The following is a 15,940-nucleotide window of genomic DNA, read 5'->3' as shown; positions in this document are numbered from 1 at the left end:
CCACTTCCATCTGCTCCAGGCCAGGCACTGCAAGGGAGCAGGAAGCCTCCTTCCAGTGCCCTGAATGACCCCCTGCAGGCAGCCGTCTGCCTTGAATGGGGACGAAAGCTAGACGGAGCCAGGGAGGTAAATGGAGGGGGGCAGATTAGCTGAGGACTTGGAGGGGAGCGGGGTAGCTGACTGGGTAAGCAGCTGGCATTGGGGCAAGGCCCTGGCAGGTGAGTGACAATTGGGAGCGGCTGGGCTCAGACTGGCGCACAGCCAGGGAGAGCTGGGGGAGGACAGTCGCCAGTGGCAGGAGCGGTGTTGAGGCCAGGAGAGGTGGGTTGGGCACAGTGAAGGAGATGAGGAGTGGGGGGGCAGTGGGCCCGGGCTCAGAAACCTGAAGGGTAGGGTCTAGGCTGGGGCCTGGGGCACGGGAGAGGAGTCTGGGGAGAACAGGCTGAGGAATCGGTACTAGAACCCTCCCTCCCCCCCCCCCGAATGGAATCAAGATCCTGCGTCTCCCCGTTTCTCTGCAAGTGTCTGTCAACCCCCTGGCAAAGTGCGGTGCCTTTCAGTGCTGGTCCCCAGGCACCAGGCCCACCCGCTGCTGCTGCCTTCGCTCAAGGGCAGAGGCCTGTGGGGTCCTAGCCCTACCACTGAACCCGCTCGGGGCAGCTCGATGCCGCAGGAGAGAACGTGCGTGAGGCTCACCCCTTGAAATACCTAGGAAATGATCCATGGCCTCAGACCATTCACGACATCCATTGCTCCAACCAAGGAACCACTCAGGTTGGCCATGGAGCCTTAACGCTGCCCTCTTGGTGGGCTCTAGCTCCGTGATCACACTATTCCAGCCCCTGCCTCGGTGCGCGGAGGGCCTGCCCGCAGGGTAAATCACACGGGGTAGTGCCGCAGGGGCATGTTTCTGCCTCTCTGCTTGCAGAAGTTGGGAGGGCTGCTGTGAACAAAGCCGGGCAGTGCAGGGAGACGGGTGGTCTCGAAGGACCAGTCTGATCACAGGCGCGTTACAGGGCTCCTAGCTCGGGCTGAGTTCCTGGAGCCCTCGCATCCTGCTTTAAAGGCTGCCCGTGACAGCGGGTCTGCTCTTGGTGCTAGCTGGCGTGCATGTGTCCTGTGCTCCACCCCACCCAGGAAGGTGGAAAATCTTCCAGCTCTGTGCCCATCGGCCCTGGAGGAAAATCCCTTCCTGACACCAAACCCAGTGCCCTGGGAGCGAGCCCCACCCCCAGCTGCCGGGGAACGAATGAAAATAGCAGCTCAGAGCCCCCTCCAATAGCGCCCCTCTCTGGGCAGGGCGGCTCTTCGCTCCTAGCCTTGTGCCACTACCAGCTAGCTCATCCTGCCGCGTGCAGCCTGGGGGCCAGCTGGGCCTTGCTCCACTGCTTTCCTTGAGGCAGTTCCAGACCTGCCCTGAGGGCTGGGCAGTCTCTAACTTCACCCCCCACCACTGAGTGGCCAGTTTCTCTCCCTTTGCACTTGGGGCATGCGACTGGCCTTAGGCTGAACGAGCCCAGCTCCTGCAGCTGCCTCTTTTGGGCCAGGTCTGGGCCGGGCCAGCGCCGGAGAAGCTGCAGCTGGAGTGGGCTTCTCTTAAGCCGAGCGGGGTGCTGTCCCTGCTGCGCAGGCTGATCTCTTCCTCCTCGTGGCCGCCAGGAATTCGGCCGCTGGCCGGAGCCGCCCTCCGCCTTCGATTTACGAGTCCATACGAGAACCTCGATCCCGGCAGGGTGAGTGGAGACAGCCTGGGCTTAGCGCTTTCATCCTGGTACCCGCTCCCTGCACCAATTCGCTCTGAATTCATCCCCGCGCCAGCCGAGGGCTCCCCAGGGCCGGGCGTAACGTCCGTCTCTACTGCAAATCCTTGGCCCGTGCGTCCTAGGAGTCGCCTCTTTCCCGTTCACGTCACCGTAGCAGCTCCGGGTCCTGTGCCGGCTGGAATAAATCCGACTGCCTGTTCAGTAGCTGTCAAGGTCTTGGGCGCTTGCCTGGGCCCCAGCTTTGGGGCAGCCAGTTTTGTCCGCACGCTCCCGCTTCTGGGGCCGAGGTCCTGAATGAAACTGCTTGATGAGATTGGTGCCAGCGCCAGGCCCTGAGCAACTTGGCTTGTAGCCGCCGTCCTGTCTGCCAGCTTCTGGTTCCATCTGACCCCTTGGCCTCCCGGCGCCGGGAGTTGAATGTTGCCCTGGAGAAGTGGAGTCCACAAGGAGGGGCTGGTCACTGACTCTGCAGTCCCTGTTTGGGGGGGGCTGGGGAGTGCGACTGGTGGAGGGGGAGCTGAGGGGCTCTGCGCACACTACTAGATAGTGCTACGCACAGGCACCGATCGGATGCCAGCTGTCTCCTCAGGCAGCCGGGGGGGTCTTGGCCTAGGTGCTCTGCCTCTGTTGCTGCTCCGTGGCTTTTCCAGCTTGCTCTGGACTTGCTCCCAGCCGGCACCGGCTTTGTGCTGCAGCCCCGTGTGGTGCAGTGGGGTGGGGGGGCTGCCTGCTCTGTGACTGGGCCCCCCTGTGCTGGGATGGGGGATTCCCACTGACTCTCCCAAATGTGGATTCACCAGACACCCAGGCTCAGCCGCCCAGGGGGAGACAAAGGGGGAGGGGGGGGGAGACGAGCACCTGGCTGGGGCCAGGGCTGGAGGAGAGTGGGGAGTTTCTGTCTGGTATCATGGAGGAAGCAGCCTAAGCAAGGGGCTGGGGTTTAGGGGCCCAGGCTCCCCCAGCTCAAGGGGGGCTGAGGCATCCTAGGCCTGCCCTGTGACCAGATTCCATCTGTGCTGGGCTGTATCCTGGAGGAGCAATAAACTCCCCTGTTCTACTGGCTGGGGGAGTCTGTTCGGCCACTTCGGGGGTGCAGGAGGTGGGGGACCCCGACGCGCCGTCACACCCCGGTGCTGGTGCTGGCCATGGAGGGTGCGGGCGCGCTGCCGCCTCTGCTGTGGAGATGACTCAGGCCTGTCAATCCAGCACCCAGCAGCAGCCCTGGCTTTCGCTGAGCTGTGCGGGAGACGCTGCAGCTTCCTCCGGCGGCCTGGCCCTGCCTTCGCCCAGAGCCGCTCCTCGGGTGCCCGGAGGGCCATTGCAAGGGCTGGGCCCGGGGGAGCGTGGCAGTGCAGGTGCTGGGGCTGGGGGGGGGGTGGCAAAGTGCCATCTGCTGCAGCCTGCAGGTAGGAGGTGGGCTGGGGAGGACGAGGGGGGGCGGCCGTTCCGCCCTCTGAGCCTGCAGGCCCTGGGCACCGCGGTGGGGGCTGCCCCTGCGAGGGGGAGGGGCTCAGTGCCCAGGGCAGGGCCCACGTGGGGCTGGTGTTTGCAGCCAGAGCCTGGCACACGGGGGGGGGGGGGGGGGGGCACGGCCCCTGGGCCGCTGCTGCAAAGCGCCCGAGCCGGGGGGGGGGCCGGACTCAGTCTGCCGCCTCGGCGGTGCCAGGGAGCTGCCAGCTGCTCGGGGGCCGGGCACGAGCCCGTGGGGGGGGGGGGGCGCAGGGTCCCGGGAGCAGCGGGCTTGTCCGGCGGCGGCTCCTTGCCCCCCCCCCCGCAGGGCGAGCCGGGCTCACGCGGCAGGTGGCTGCGGGCGGGGTCCCGGGCACGGAGGGGCCCCGCCCGCGGCGCAGGCGACGGGAGACGTGTCCGCCCCCCCCCCCCCACCGCGGCGGATGCGTCCGGGCTCGCCAGCGGGGCCCCGCCTGCCCGGCTGAAGGCGCGGGGGGGGGGCCGGGCCGCGGGGGGGCTCTGCCCTGGGCAGGCTCCTCCTCGGGCGTCAGACGCCGCAGCCGCGGAGCCCGGGGCAGCCCCAGGCGCGCGCCCCGCTCCAGCCCGGCGGGGGGGCCCTGGGAGGCCGGGGCGCTGGCGGGGGGGCCTGGGAGGCCGGGGCGCTGTCGGGGGGGCGCTGTCGGGGGGGCCTGGGAGGCCGGGGCGCTGGCGGGGGGGCCTGGGAGGCCGGGGCGCTGTCGGGGGAGCGCTGTCGGGGGGGCCTGGGAGCCCGGGGCGCTGTTGGGGGAGCGCTGTTGGGGGGGCCTGGGAGGCCGGGGCGCTGTCGGGGGGGCCTGGGAGGCCGGGGCGCTGTCGGGGGGGCGCTGTCGGGGGGGCCTGGGAGGCCGGGGCGCTGTTGGGGGGGGGCCCCGGGAGGCCGGGGCGCTGTCGGGGGGGCCTGGGAGCCCGGGGCGCTGTCGGGGGGGCGCTGTCGGGGGGGCCTGGGAGCCCGGGGCACTGTCGGGGGGGCCCGTGGGTCTCTGCTCGCACTCATGCAGGTCTCCCCTGACCCCCCAGGCGACCATGGAGCCCCAGGCCGGGGAGCTGGCGAGCGACCAGCCAGGGCTGCCGGAGCTGGAGTGCCAGATCTGCTGCCACCGCTACGACGCCCGGGCCCGCGCGCCCAAGCTGCTTGGCTGCTGCCACCGGGTCTGCGCCGCCTGCCTGCGCAGGATGGCGGCCCTGGGCGAGCCCGCACCCCGCCTGCTCAGCTGCCCCTTCTGCCGCCAGGAGACCCCGGTGCCCGGGGCGGACGTGCAGCAGCTCCGGGATGACGGGCAGGTGCTGGCGGCGCTGCGGGGCCCCCTGCCCCCCCCCGAGGTGCTCCTGTGCCCCAGCGTCCTGGAGCCCGCCCGCAGCGCCCCCGACTGCCTGGTCCTCACCCTGCTGGAGCTGCCCGGGGACGGGCCGCGCCCCGAGGGGCTGGGCCTGCGGGACGTGATCCGCCTGTACCGCCCCGTCAGCCTGGACGCGCTGCCCTGGGACGGCCCCCCCCCGAAGTGCCCCGGGCGGGCCGGCCCCCACTTCCTCCTCTGGGCGCTCTGCCTCGTCTACCTCAGCTCCCTGCCCTTCGGCATCTACCTGCTGCTCATGGAGCGCCGGGGCCTGGGCCTCGTGCTGGCCGGCCTGGTGCCCTGCACCCTGCTGCTCTGCGTGCTCGGCAGCCTCTGCCAGTGCCTGTGCCGGGAGCTCCTCCGGCCGCCCTCGCCCTGAGCCTGCCGGAGGGCGTCACCGCTCGGGGCCCAGGCCAGGCCCCCCTTGCTGCAGGGAGATGCGCTACGCACCCTGCTGCCATCGTCCTGCCGGGCAGCGCCGGCCTTCCCGCTGCCTGGCCCGGCCCCGCCCGGCCAGCGTGTAAGGAGCCGTGCGCAGCGCCGCGCTCCCCGCAGGGCCCGTCAGAGCGAAGGGATTTCCCTGTGACGGCGGCTTTGCAGCTGTTCCTAGTCGTTGTGGTTTCCCTGGGGCCCGCTGGGCTTTATTTAACCTCCTCGGGGCTTGTTTTTAAGAACATCAGAACAGCCAGACGGGGTCAGACCAATGGCCCGTCCAGCCGGCAGTGGCCAGGGCCAGGTGCCCCAGAGGGAGGGGTCACAGCAGGGAATCCTCACGGGATCCCTCCCGCCACCCACCTCCAGACAGAGGCCAGGGACCATCCCCACCCAGCCTGGCTAACGGCCGTTGATGGACCCAACCTCCAGGAATCTATCTAGATCTTTTTTCAACCCTGTTATAGTCCTGGCCTTCACCACATCCTCTGGCAGGGAGTTCCACAGGTTAACTGTGCGGAGTGAAGAAAAACTTCCTTTTGTTTGTTTTAAATATGCTGCTTATTGATTTCATTTGGTGACCCCTCGTTCTGATGTTATGGGAACAAGTAAATACGTTTTCCTTAGTCACTTTCTCCACACCGCTCGTGATTTATAGACCTCGATCCCATCCCCCGAGTCTCCTCTTTTCTAAGCTGAAAAGCCCAAGTCTCTTTAATCTCTCCTCATATGGGACCCGTTCCAAACCCCTCAGCATTTGTGTTGCCCTTTTTTGAACCTTTTCCAAAGCCAATAGATCTTTTTGAGATGAGACGACCACGTCTGGACGCAGGATTCCAGATGTGGGCGGCCCCTGGTTTTATACAGCGGCAATAAGATATTCTCTGTCTTATTCTCTAGCCCTTTTTTAATGATCCCTAACATCCTGTTTGCTTTTTGTGTGGCTGTTTTCAGAGAACTATCTACATGCAAGTATCCACACTGACTCCAAGATCTCTCTTGAGTGGTTGTAGCTAAATTAGTCCCCATCTTATCGCAAGTATCTTTGGGATTCTTTTCCCCAGTGTGCGTCACTTTAGTCATCAACATTCAATTTCATTTGCCGTTTTGATGCTCAATCACTTAGTTTGGTGAGATGGTTTTGAAGCGCCTCAGTCGGCTTCGGTCTGAACTCTCTGAAGGGTTAACGAACCCGCCAGCCCCTTTATTACGTTGATCGAAGAAAGCAAAGTCAAGTCTAGTTGTGATGTTTGTTTCCTGGTTCTTAGGGACGTTAAAAACCAGCTGCCCTGGGTCTTGGTGCTCAGCTGTCCCCCCCAGGGAGGCCCGGCCCTGCTCTGTCTCGAGAGTCCCCCTCTGCTGCACCCTGGAGCTCGCTGCCCAGGCTGCTGGGGAGGGGGCCTGGGCCCACGTGGCCATTTCTAGGACTGAGCCCTGGAGTCTCTTGCAGTGCAAATGGCAGGCTCCTTGCGGCCCCGGAAAACCCGGCCAGGAGAACCCGGCCCCAGAGCCCGGCCCCAGAGCCCGGCCAGGAGAACCCGGCCCCAGAGAACCCGGCCCCAGAGCCCGGCCCGGAGAACCCAGCCCCAGAGCCCGGCCAGGAGAACCCGGCCCCAGAGAACCCAGCCCCAGAGCCCGGCCCCAGAGAACCCAGCCCCAGAGCCTGGCCCCAGAGAACCCAGCTCCAGAGAACCCGGCCCCAGAGCCCGGCCCGGAGAACCCAGCCCCAGAACCCGGCCCCAGAGCCCGGCCCCAGAGAACCCAGCTCCAGAGAACCCGGCCCCAGAGAACCCAGCTCCAGAGAACCCGGCCCCAGAGAACCCAGCTCCAGAGAACCCGGCCCCAGAGCCCGGCCCCAGAGAACCCAGCTCCAGAGAACCCGGCCCCAGAGCCCGGCCCCAGAGAACCCAGCTCCAGAGAACCCGGCCCCAGAGCCCGGCCCGGAGAACCCAGCCCCAGAACCCAGCCCCAGAGAACCCAGCCCCAGAACCCGGCCCCAGAGCCCGGCCCCAGAGAACCCAGCTCCAGAGAACCCAGCCCCAGAGAACCCAGCCCCAGAGCCCGGCCAGGAGGACCCAGCCCCAGAGCCCGGGCCCAGAGAACCCAGCCCCAGAGCCTGGCCCCAGAGAACCCAGCCCCAGAGCCCGGCCCCGGAGAACCCAGCTCCAGAGAACCCAGCCCCAGAGCCCGGCCCCGGAGAACCCAGCTCCAGAGCCCGGCCCCAGAGCCTGGCTCGGAGAACCCAGCCCGGAGAACCCAGCTCCAGAGAACCCGGCCCCATAGCCCGGCCAGGAGACCTTGGACCCCTGGTGGAGCCTGGCCCCAGAGAGCCTGGGCCGTGGGGGGGAGGGACCTGTGAGCCCGGGGGGCCGGTGGCTGGAGTTTGCCCACTAGGCTGCCCATCCGTCCTGCCCTGCAGTCCAGCGTGGCAGGAGCCCATGGCAACGGGGGAGGGCGCGCCACCCCCACCGTGCGCTGTGCCTTCGGGTACGATCCCTTTTGCCCACCCAGGCCCCTTGCTGCTGAGCTCCCCTTGTCCCGACGGCCCCGGCCTCGTGGCTGGGTGGGAGCCTGGCTGGGGCGGTGGGGGGAAGAGCAGCTCTGTGGCTGTTTGGGGGGGCCCTGAGCGCCCTGCTCTCCGCTGCTGGCCATGAGGCAGCCAGAGCCTCTGGCCCCCATGCCGCCTGCCTCTTGCGGGACCCCTGGGCCGCGCGGGGAGCCGATGCCTAAGGCACCGGGCGAGTGGCTGGGTGGGGGCCTGGCTGGGGCGGTGGGGGGAAGAGCAGCTCTGTGGCTGGGTTTGGGGGGCCCCTGGGCCGCGCGGGGAGCCGTTGCCTAAGGCACCGTGCGAGTGGCTGGGTTTGGGGGGGCCCCTGGGCCGCGCGGGGAGCCGTTGCCTAAGGCACCGGGCGAGTGGCTGGCAGCTCCGCAGGCGTTTCCTGCTGCTCGGCTGCGGGGGCTGGGGGCTTCCCCCCCCAAGTGGTTTCCAGCCATTTTGTCCCCTGGCCCTCGGCCCCCACGGTCGGACTCGCTCCAGGGCCCCGGTGGGGCTGCCCAGCCCAGCGCTGAGCCGGGGGCCCTGGGCCGGGGGGCTGGCAATTCGTGCCCAGGAAGAGGCTGGTGACTCGAGTGGCTTGTTCATCTTTATTAGGCAGAAGGGAAAAGGCTGCCTGGGCCCAGCCGGGCTCTGTCTCCCCAGGGGCCCCGGGGGGAACAGCACCACTGGGCTGTGGCCCTCAGGCCCCGCCTCGAGCACGTGGGGCTGGCGAGGGCCCTGGCGGCAGCACAGTGGGCGCAACCGGCCCCCTTCAGACCCACAGGCCTGCTGCCCCCCCCCGCCTGCCAAAGCCTCTGGACCCCTCCCGTCTCCTGGGAGCCCCTCGCGGACCCACCCCCAAGCCCCGTGGGCAGAGAAGTCCCCCCTGCGCCCCCGCTGCCCGGCCTGGCTCACAGGGGGAGCTGCCAGTGGCTCTCGGGGCCCCAGGGCAGGGCCAGGCTGAGGTGGGGGGGGAGGACGTACACGGTCCCCCCTGCCAACGCAGGTGCCCCATGGTCCCCGCAGGGCAGGGGCCCCCCCGTGCGCAGGCGGGATCCTGGCTCCGGCTGGGGGGCTGCCGCGGTCTCAGCCAGACGCCAGAGCTGGGGCTGCCTGCCCTCGGGCCGGGGACTTGGCGCCGGGCCGGGGCCTGGGCTGCTCTGCCGGGGGCTGCCCCCCGGCCCCTCGTCCTGGGGCCCGGGCTCCCGGCGGGGGGCCCCGCGCGCCTGCTGCTCCTTCCTGAGGCGCCGGCGGGCGTTGGCGAACCACGTGGAGACCTGCGTGAGGCTCATGCGGCTGAGCAGGGCCAGCGCCACCTTCTCGCCCCGGCTGGGGTAGGGGCGCCGGCGGTGCTGGCCCAGCCAGGCCTTCAGGGCGCGGGTGCTGTCCCGGGAGGCGGGCGCCCTGGGGCGGGGCGGCGCGGCAGGCGGGCCCTGGCCGATGCAGGGGGCGCAGAGCAGAGGGCTGGGCAGCAGCAGGGGCTGCAGGGCGCTGGCAGCCGGCACCTGGAAGGCACAGGGGGGCGGGGAAGGGGGGGCTGTGGGGCCCGGTTGCGGGAGCCCCGAGGGAAGGAGCTCGCTGGAGCCTCCCAGCCCTGCCCCCTGGCAATCCCAGTGTCCAGCCCCCGAGGGAGAGCAGGGTCAGGCCCTGGAGCCCGCCAGTGCAGAGCACACGGGGACCTGCCTGGCTGTGGGGCAGGCCCAGCCCTGCCCCCCTCCTCCAGGGTCCTGAGTCCCATTGGCAGCCCCTGGGGTTTGCTGAAGGTCGCCCCCGTCCCCTCCCCTCCTCTCCAAGGGGCTGTGGCTAGCACCAGGCCCCCCAGCCCATGGGCAGGGTGCCGCCACAGCTCCTGGGCTATTGTTCCCGGGGGCTCAGAGCACCCCGCAGCCAGGCCCCCCCAGGCCCATGAGCCCCCCCAAGGGCAGGCGGGCGAGTCCCAGGTGCGGGGACCCAGGCGGGCATAGCAGAGTGGGCCGTGCTGCCCAGCCACTGGCTCTAATCACTTGCCCCCAATGCCACCCCCTAGCACCTCCCCGGGAACCCTGAGCCACCCGGCTGAGCCCAGCCACACTAGGCGCCGCTACCTCCCGCCTTTCCCTGCCAGGGTAGGGGCCCCCCGGGTATCTCCTCTGCCGCGGGCAGACAGCCCCTGCCCCACCCCCCGCTGGCCCCTCACTTACTGGCTGCGTGAGGAGCCCCAGGGGCCGCGGCAGCAGCAGGCTGGTGCCGTGTGAGGCCGGGTAGGTGAAGGGCAGCTGCAGGACGGCGCCGGGAGGAGGAGGCTGCACCCCTGGGGTGCCCCACATGCCACTGGGGCCTGGCTCGGTGCCAGCCTGCGCCTCTCCTGCCAGCTGCTCTGTGGCCATGCTGCCGGTGCCAGCGGGAGGGAGCTGGGGCAGGGAGATTTATAGGGAGCTGGGGGTGCGTGTGGGGCCGGGGGTGATTGACAGCTGCTTAGCAAGGCCCAGGCGGGTGGTGCCAGCCCTCGGCCAAGCGCTGCACAGCTTGTCTGGGTGGTAAATCCCTGTCCGGCTGGTCGCTGGCAGGGAAACGCCCTTGGCCCGGGTCCCACGCAGAGACGGGCCAGAGCAGCCCCGGGCGGGCACCTTGCTGGCATTGCTGGGGCCTGTGCACCCCACTTGCAGCCCCCTGTGGTCCGGAGGGGGTGAGCTCAGCCCCCTGGCCCATGCTAGGCCCCACTGAGGTGCCCAGAAGGAGGGGCACGGGAGGCCATGCGCTGCTGGGGGGGCCAGCTCACGGCGCAGCGGCTGATGGGGGGGGTGGGGAGGGGCTGCAGAGAGCAGAGGCTGGAGCCAGGGCTGTGGGGGCAGGAGGACCCATGTTCCTACCTGGCCCCCTCACCCCACCTGCCACCGGAGCCCTGGGAGCCCCCAGGTGGGGAGGGGCCATGGAGCTGGGATTAGCCCCAGCTGGGCTGCACGGGCAGGGGCAGAGCCCTGGAGGGCAGGGCTGTGTGCTGGGTACGGGCCTGGGCACATCAGCATCTCCCCTGTCCCCCCCCCCCAGGCTCTGGTGGCAGGAATAGCACCATGCCCCGCCCCCTCCAGTCACTCAGCACCCAGCAGGAGGCTGCCCCAGGCCCTGCCAGGTGCAGACACAGCCCCACAGCTGGCTGTCATGGAGCGTGGGGGAGTCCCCAGGCCCTGCACCCTCACCTGCAGCCAGGCGGGACTCTCAGGCAGCAGGTAGAAGAGAAGGTTCCCAGGGGGACAGCCTAGCACAGACTTGTGGGTACAGGATCCAGCAGCCATCAGCCCAGCCCTGCCTGGGGGTGGGGGGAGCAGAGCCCCAGCTCTGGGCCCCCACCCCGGCTCCCCAGGCCAGCCAGGCTCCCCTCATCTCCAGCCAGCCCAAACTAACTCCCCCCAGCCACTGCTCCCAGCCCCCAGGCAGCCCCACCCCCTGCGCTGTCCTGCTGCCAGGCTGTGATGTCACGTCGGGGTCCCCCACCTCCTGCACCCCTGTAATGGCACAAACAGACTCCCGCAGCCAGTAGAATAGAGGTGGTTTATTGCTTCTCCAGGATACAGCACAGCACAGATGTAATCCGGTTCCAGGGCAGGCCTAGGATGCCTCAGCCCCCCTTGAGATGGGGGAGCCTGGGCCCCTAAATCCCAGCCCCCTTCCCTAGGCTGTCTCCTCCATGATCCCAGACAGAAACTGCCCAACTTCCAGCCCTGCCCCCCAGACAGGGGATGGACCCTGCCTTCCTCCCTTTGTCTCGCCCTGGGAGGCGACCTGTCGGACAGGCTGGGAGCCCCTTGCCTAGTGACTCATCCCGTCCTGCTGGACCGTGCTGCAAATAGCCGCCCGTGGAGGTCACCCACGGCCCAAGCCCAGCAAGGTACCACCATAGCACACTGGGTTCTAGAGCAGACAGCTCGCCCCCACTACGTCACACAGGCCAAGGTGGCATGGAGGGGCTACGGCCGGGTCAAAGAGGCCCTGCTGCAGAAGTTCGGGCTGCCCCCGAGCCGTCCAGGAGACGTTCCAGGAGGGGCCGGGGCAGACCTATGTGGACCTGGCGCAGTCCTGGCGCCAGACAGTGCTCGGGGCGGGGCCCAGACCGCCAAGGCCCTGGTCACGCTGACAGTCCTGGAATGTTCTTGTCCGACCTGAGGCTGTGGGTGACGGACCGGACGCCAGACCCCCCCCCCCCGTGCGGATGAGTCCACAGCCAGCCCGGGGGGGGGAGAGAGAGAAGCGCGCAGAGACTGGGCCTCGGCTGAGCAGCTGGAGAAAGTGCCCACAGGGCGCGTCCTGGAAGCAGGGTCCAGCCATCCGCCCCCAGCAGGCCAGCCAGTACCTGGACCCCCATCGGGCCGGACCTGCCATCGCTGCAGGCAAGGGGAGCACACAGGGGCTCCGTGCACCAGGCAGGCCCCACAACCTGCGACCCCCCAGGGTTAACTGGCTGGGGCTGGGCCGGCTGCCCTGGGGGAGGAGGCCTCTCAGGCCACCGCCTCTGGAGACCCGACACTCCGGAGGCGGATTTCTCCGTGTACCGGGTGGGGGCAGGGCGGAGCGAGAGCCTCGTGCCCCGGCAGGTGGGTGGCAGGGAGGTGACGGGCCACTGGGACACGGGGCGGAGGTGACACTGGCCCGGCCCGAGGTCGTAGCCCCAGACCACATGGTGCCCAACACTCAGCTGACCCTGAGGGGCACAGACAGGACCCGTTTAAGGTGCCCGTATGCCGGGTGCATCTGAAGTGGGGGGCTAAGGGGGCCCCAGGGAAGTGGGGGTCACTGGCACTTGCCCACGGAGGTGCTGATGGGGGTGACCTAGAGGAGTGGCCAGACGGACCCCACAGGACCCTGGTCACCACCCGTAGCCAGAGCCAGCGAGAGGCTGGCGGCCCTGACCCAGGGGAGGGCTCCCTGCAGGGGGCTCAGGGCCCCGTCCCAGCAGACATGGGGCCCAGCAGGGCTAGAGCCAGGCAAGTGGTGGTGGTGGTGGGGGGGGGCAGGTCCCTGTCCCTGCCCCAGCTGTGGATTCCAGGCTGAGGTGCAGGCAGACCTCCCCTTGCAGAGGCTGAGGGACCGGCCTGGCCCCGGCGCAGCTCAGCCCTAGGGAGGGGCAGCCAGGAGAGATTCCTGGGGGAGGGGGATTCCTGTCCGGGAATGGCTCCCCCCAGGGGAGGTGGGGGCGTGGGGGGTCCTGCAGCAGCTGGTGGTCCCCCAAAAGCATCGCCCCAGGCTGCTGTATCTGTCCCGTGACGTCCCATTCGCGGGGCACCAGGGGATCCAGCGCGCCCGGCTGAGGCTGCTTCAGGCCTTTCACTGGCCGGGATGTTTGCGCCGTGCAGCAGGACGGCCGGGTCTGCGCCTCCTGCCGGAGGGGCGGGAACCCGAGACGAGGGGGAAGCCGCCGTGAGGCCCCTGCCCCTGGGAGAGGAGTAGGGATGCCAGGTGTCCAGTATTCACCCAGACAATCCAGGATTTTCGCCTCCTGTCCGGTAAAAACATTCAGAGAAAACCAGACACCTAAGATGTCCTGTATTCTCTCAATTCTTCCCCGTCCAGGCGGCAAAAATGCCGGGCACCTGGAAAAAGAACGGTTACTTACCTGGAACTGCTGTTCTTGGAGACGTGTTGCTCACGTGCATGCGAATTAGGTGTGCGCACCGCGTGCACCGCGTCTCCTGGAGCGTTTTCCCTAGCGGTACCCGTAGCGCCGGCAGGGCGCCCCCTGGAGTGGCGCCACCATGGCGGGGTATAAGTACCCCTGCCGGCGCTGCCCCCCCTCAGTTCCTTCTTGCCGGATGCTCCGACGAAGGGGAGGCGGGGGGGAGTCGAATGGACGTGAGCAACACGTCTCGAAGAACAACAGTTCCAGGTAAGTAACCGTTCTTTTCTTCTTCGAGTGGTTGCTCACGTCCATTCGAAGTAGGTGACTCCCAAGCTAACCCCACGGAGGGGGGGTCGGAGCAGGCAGAAAAGGTGAACAAACAGAACGAATTTATTCAAACGAGCCAACACACACAAGGCACGTATTAACAACAACTCAAGATATTTACATCACAGATTTGAGAACTGCAGAGCCCACACCTGTGTCCTCCCTGGCCTGCTGTGCTAGCGCATAGTGCGCCGTAAAAGTATGGAGGGACGACCATGTGGCCGCCCTGCAAATTTCCGTAATTGGTACCTGAGCACCAAATGCTACCGAGGACGCCTGCGCCCTGGTAGAGTGTGCCTTCACCCTGGGTGGGGTTTTACCAGCCAGTTGATAATATTCTCTGATACATTGTGCAACCCAGTTTGACAACCTTCGTGTCGAGATAGGCGACCCTTTCACCCTGTCCCCAAAAGCGATAAACAACTGTTGGGATTTGCGAAAAGGCTTGGTCCTCTCAATGTAGAACGCCAGCGCTCGCTTAGCGTCCAGGGAGTGAAGCACCCGCTCCTTAGGGGAGGCGTGGGGCTTCGGGAAAAAAACCGGGAGATAAATCTCCTGGGAGAGGTGCAAAGGTGATACCACCTTTGGGAGGAAGGCTGGACGAGGCCGGAGCCTCACATTGCTATGTGAAAAAACAAGGTAGGGCGGATCAATGGTTAACACCCTTAGTTCAGAGACCCTTCGAGCAGACGTAATGGCTACGATGAAAGCAACCTTCAACACGTGGGAACACGTGGCCAGTGGCTCAAAGGGGGGCGACATAAGCCCGTGCAGTACCACGTTGAGGTCCCAGACGGGAAGCGGGGCCCTCGCTGAGGGGTACAGCTTTTCCAGACCAGTAAGAAACCTTGTAACCACCGGGTCAGAAAAGAGGGAAACTCCTGCCGTACCGACATGGAAGGCGGAGAGGGATGCCACATGGACTTTGATAGAAGAAAAGGAAAGGCCACTGGACCGAAGCTGGAAAAGATAGTCTAGAATAGTGGGGACAGAGGCCGAGGACGGGTGTACTCCTCTTCAGGACGCCCAAGACGAGAAACGCTGCCACTTGGTAGAGGGTTTCCTGCTACTGAGGAGCACCATCTGAACCTCCTGGGAACATTCCCTTTCCGGTTGGTTCAGCCATGGATAAACCAGGCCGCTAGGTGGAGAGATCTGAGATTCGGGTGAACCATGGTCCCCCTGTTCCAAGGTTGAGTTAGCAGGTCCCGGACTGGAGGGAGCGCTATAGGGTCCTCGGTGAGCATGTCCACCATGATGGGGAACCAGAATTGTCTGGGCCACCTGGGGGCTATAGGAATGATCGTGGACCGAAAGGTCCGTGCCCTGGTCAACACCCTGGAAATCAGGGGAAACGGGGGAAAAGCATAGAGAACGCCCTTTGGCCACATTTCCCCAGTCCCAGGAGGGAACAGTAGTTCTGGCACTTGGCATTGTGTGCCGAGGCGAACAGGTCTAGGAGGGGATAACCCCACCTGCGGAAAACCTGACGCAGGACAGAGTCCTTGAGCGACCACGCGTGGGCTCCGAAGGATCTGCTGAGTGTGTCTGCTAACAGATTCTTGCACCCCGGAAGGTAGTCTGCCTGTGGCGTGATACCGTGTTTCACACACAGGTGCCAAAGGAGCAGGGCCTCTCTGCAGAGGGGAGGTGACCGGGCTCCCCCTTGCTTGTTGAGGTAAAAAACCGCTGCTGTATTGTCCAAACGAACCAGGATCGAGCGGTGAGAGAGTCTTGGCAGAAAGGCCTCGCAGGCTGTTCTCACTGCCCGCAATTCCCGGACGTTTATGTGAAGGGTCCGTTCCGAGGGGGACCACAGACGCTGAGTCCCAGGTCGGAGGCATCGGTGACCAGTGTGAGGGAGGGGGGAGGAGCATTGAAAGGTACCCCACTGCACACCACAGTCTCCTGGGTCCACCATTGTAGGGAGGCCAGGATCTCTGGGGGCACTGTTATGACCGAATCCCAAAGACCCCGCGACTGGCTGAAGGCCTTCGCCAACCAATCCTGCAGGGGTCTCATTCTCATTCTGGCGTGGCGCACCGTGTACGTGCACGCAGCCATGTGACCCAGGAGCCTGGAGCAGACCCGAGGGGTCGTGACAGGGGACCAGGTTAACCCCGAAATCACCTGCGCGTACAAGCAACCTTGGATTAGCCAATCGTCGAGGTGCGGGAACACGTGCACCCCTTGCTTGCGGAGAAACGCTGCAGCCACAGCCATGCACTTGGTGAACACCCTTGGTGCCGTAGATAAACCAAAGGGGAGCACCGTAAACTGAAAATGGCGTTGGCCCCCATAAACCTGAGGAACCTCCTGTGGCCGGGCCTGATCTCCACGTGGAAGTACACGTCCTTGAGGTCGAGAGGCGCATACCAGTCTCCTAACTGTAGCACTGGGATGACCGAGGCCAAGGTCACCATGCTGAACCTGTGTTTTATAACCACCTTGTTTACATTTCTGAGGTCCA

The 15,940-nt window shown here is 66.6% G+C and overlaps 2 protein-coding genes across 2 annotated transcripts; both read left to right on the top strand.

Annotated features, from left to right (window-relative positions):
- Positions 1 to 2,946: 2,946 nt before the first annotated feature.
- Positions 2,947 to 4,260, top strand: LOC142825201 (uncharacterized). The gene has a single exon (XM_075917080.1). It carries the CDS (start codon positions 2,947 to 2,949, stop codon positions 4,258 to 4,260), a length of 1,314 nt encoding a protein of 437 aa, XP_075773195.1.
- Positions 4,258 to 5,643, top strand: LOC142825200 (E3 ubiquitin-protein ligase RNF182-like). The gene has a single exon (XM_075917079.1). It carries the CDS (start codon positions 4,275 to 4,277, stop codon positions 4,962 to 4,964), a length of 690 nt encoding a protein of 229 aa, XP_075773194.1. The 5' UTR covers positions 4,258 to 4,274; the 3' UTR covers positions 4,965 to 5,643.
- Positions 5,644 to 15,940: the final 10,297 nt, after the last annotated feature.

This window comes from Pelodiscus sinensis, unplaced genomic scaffold (assembly GCF_049634645.1).
Source record: "Pelodiscus sinensis isolate JC-2024 unplaced genomic scaffold, ASM4963464v1 ctg149, whole genome shotgun sequence".
Classification (NCBI taxonomy): domain Eukaryota; kingdom Metazoa; phylum Chordata; order Testudines; family Trionychidae; genus Pelodiscus; species Pelodiscus sinensis.
This window is presented reverse-complemented; position numbering and strand designations above follow the sequence as displayed.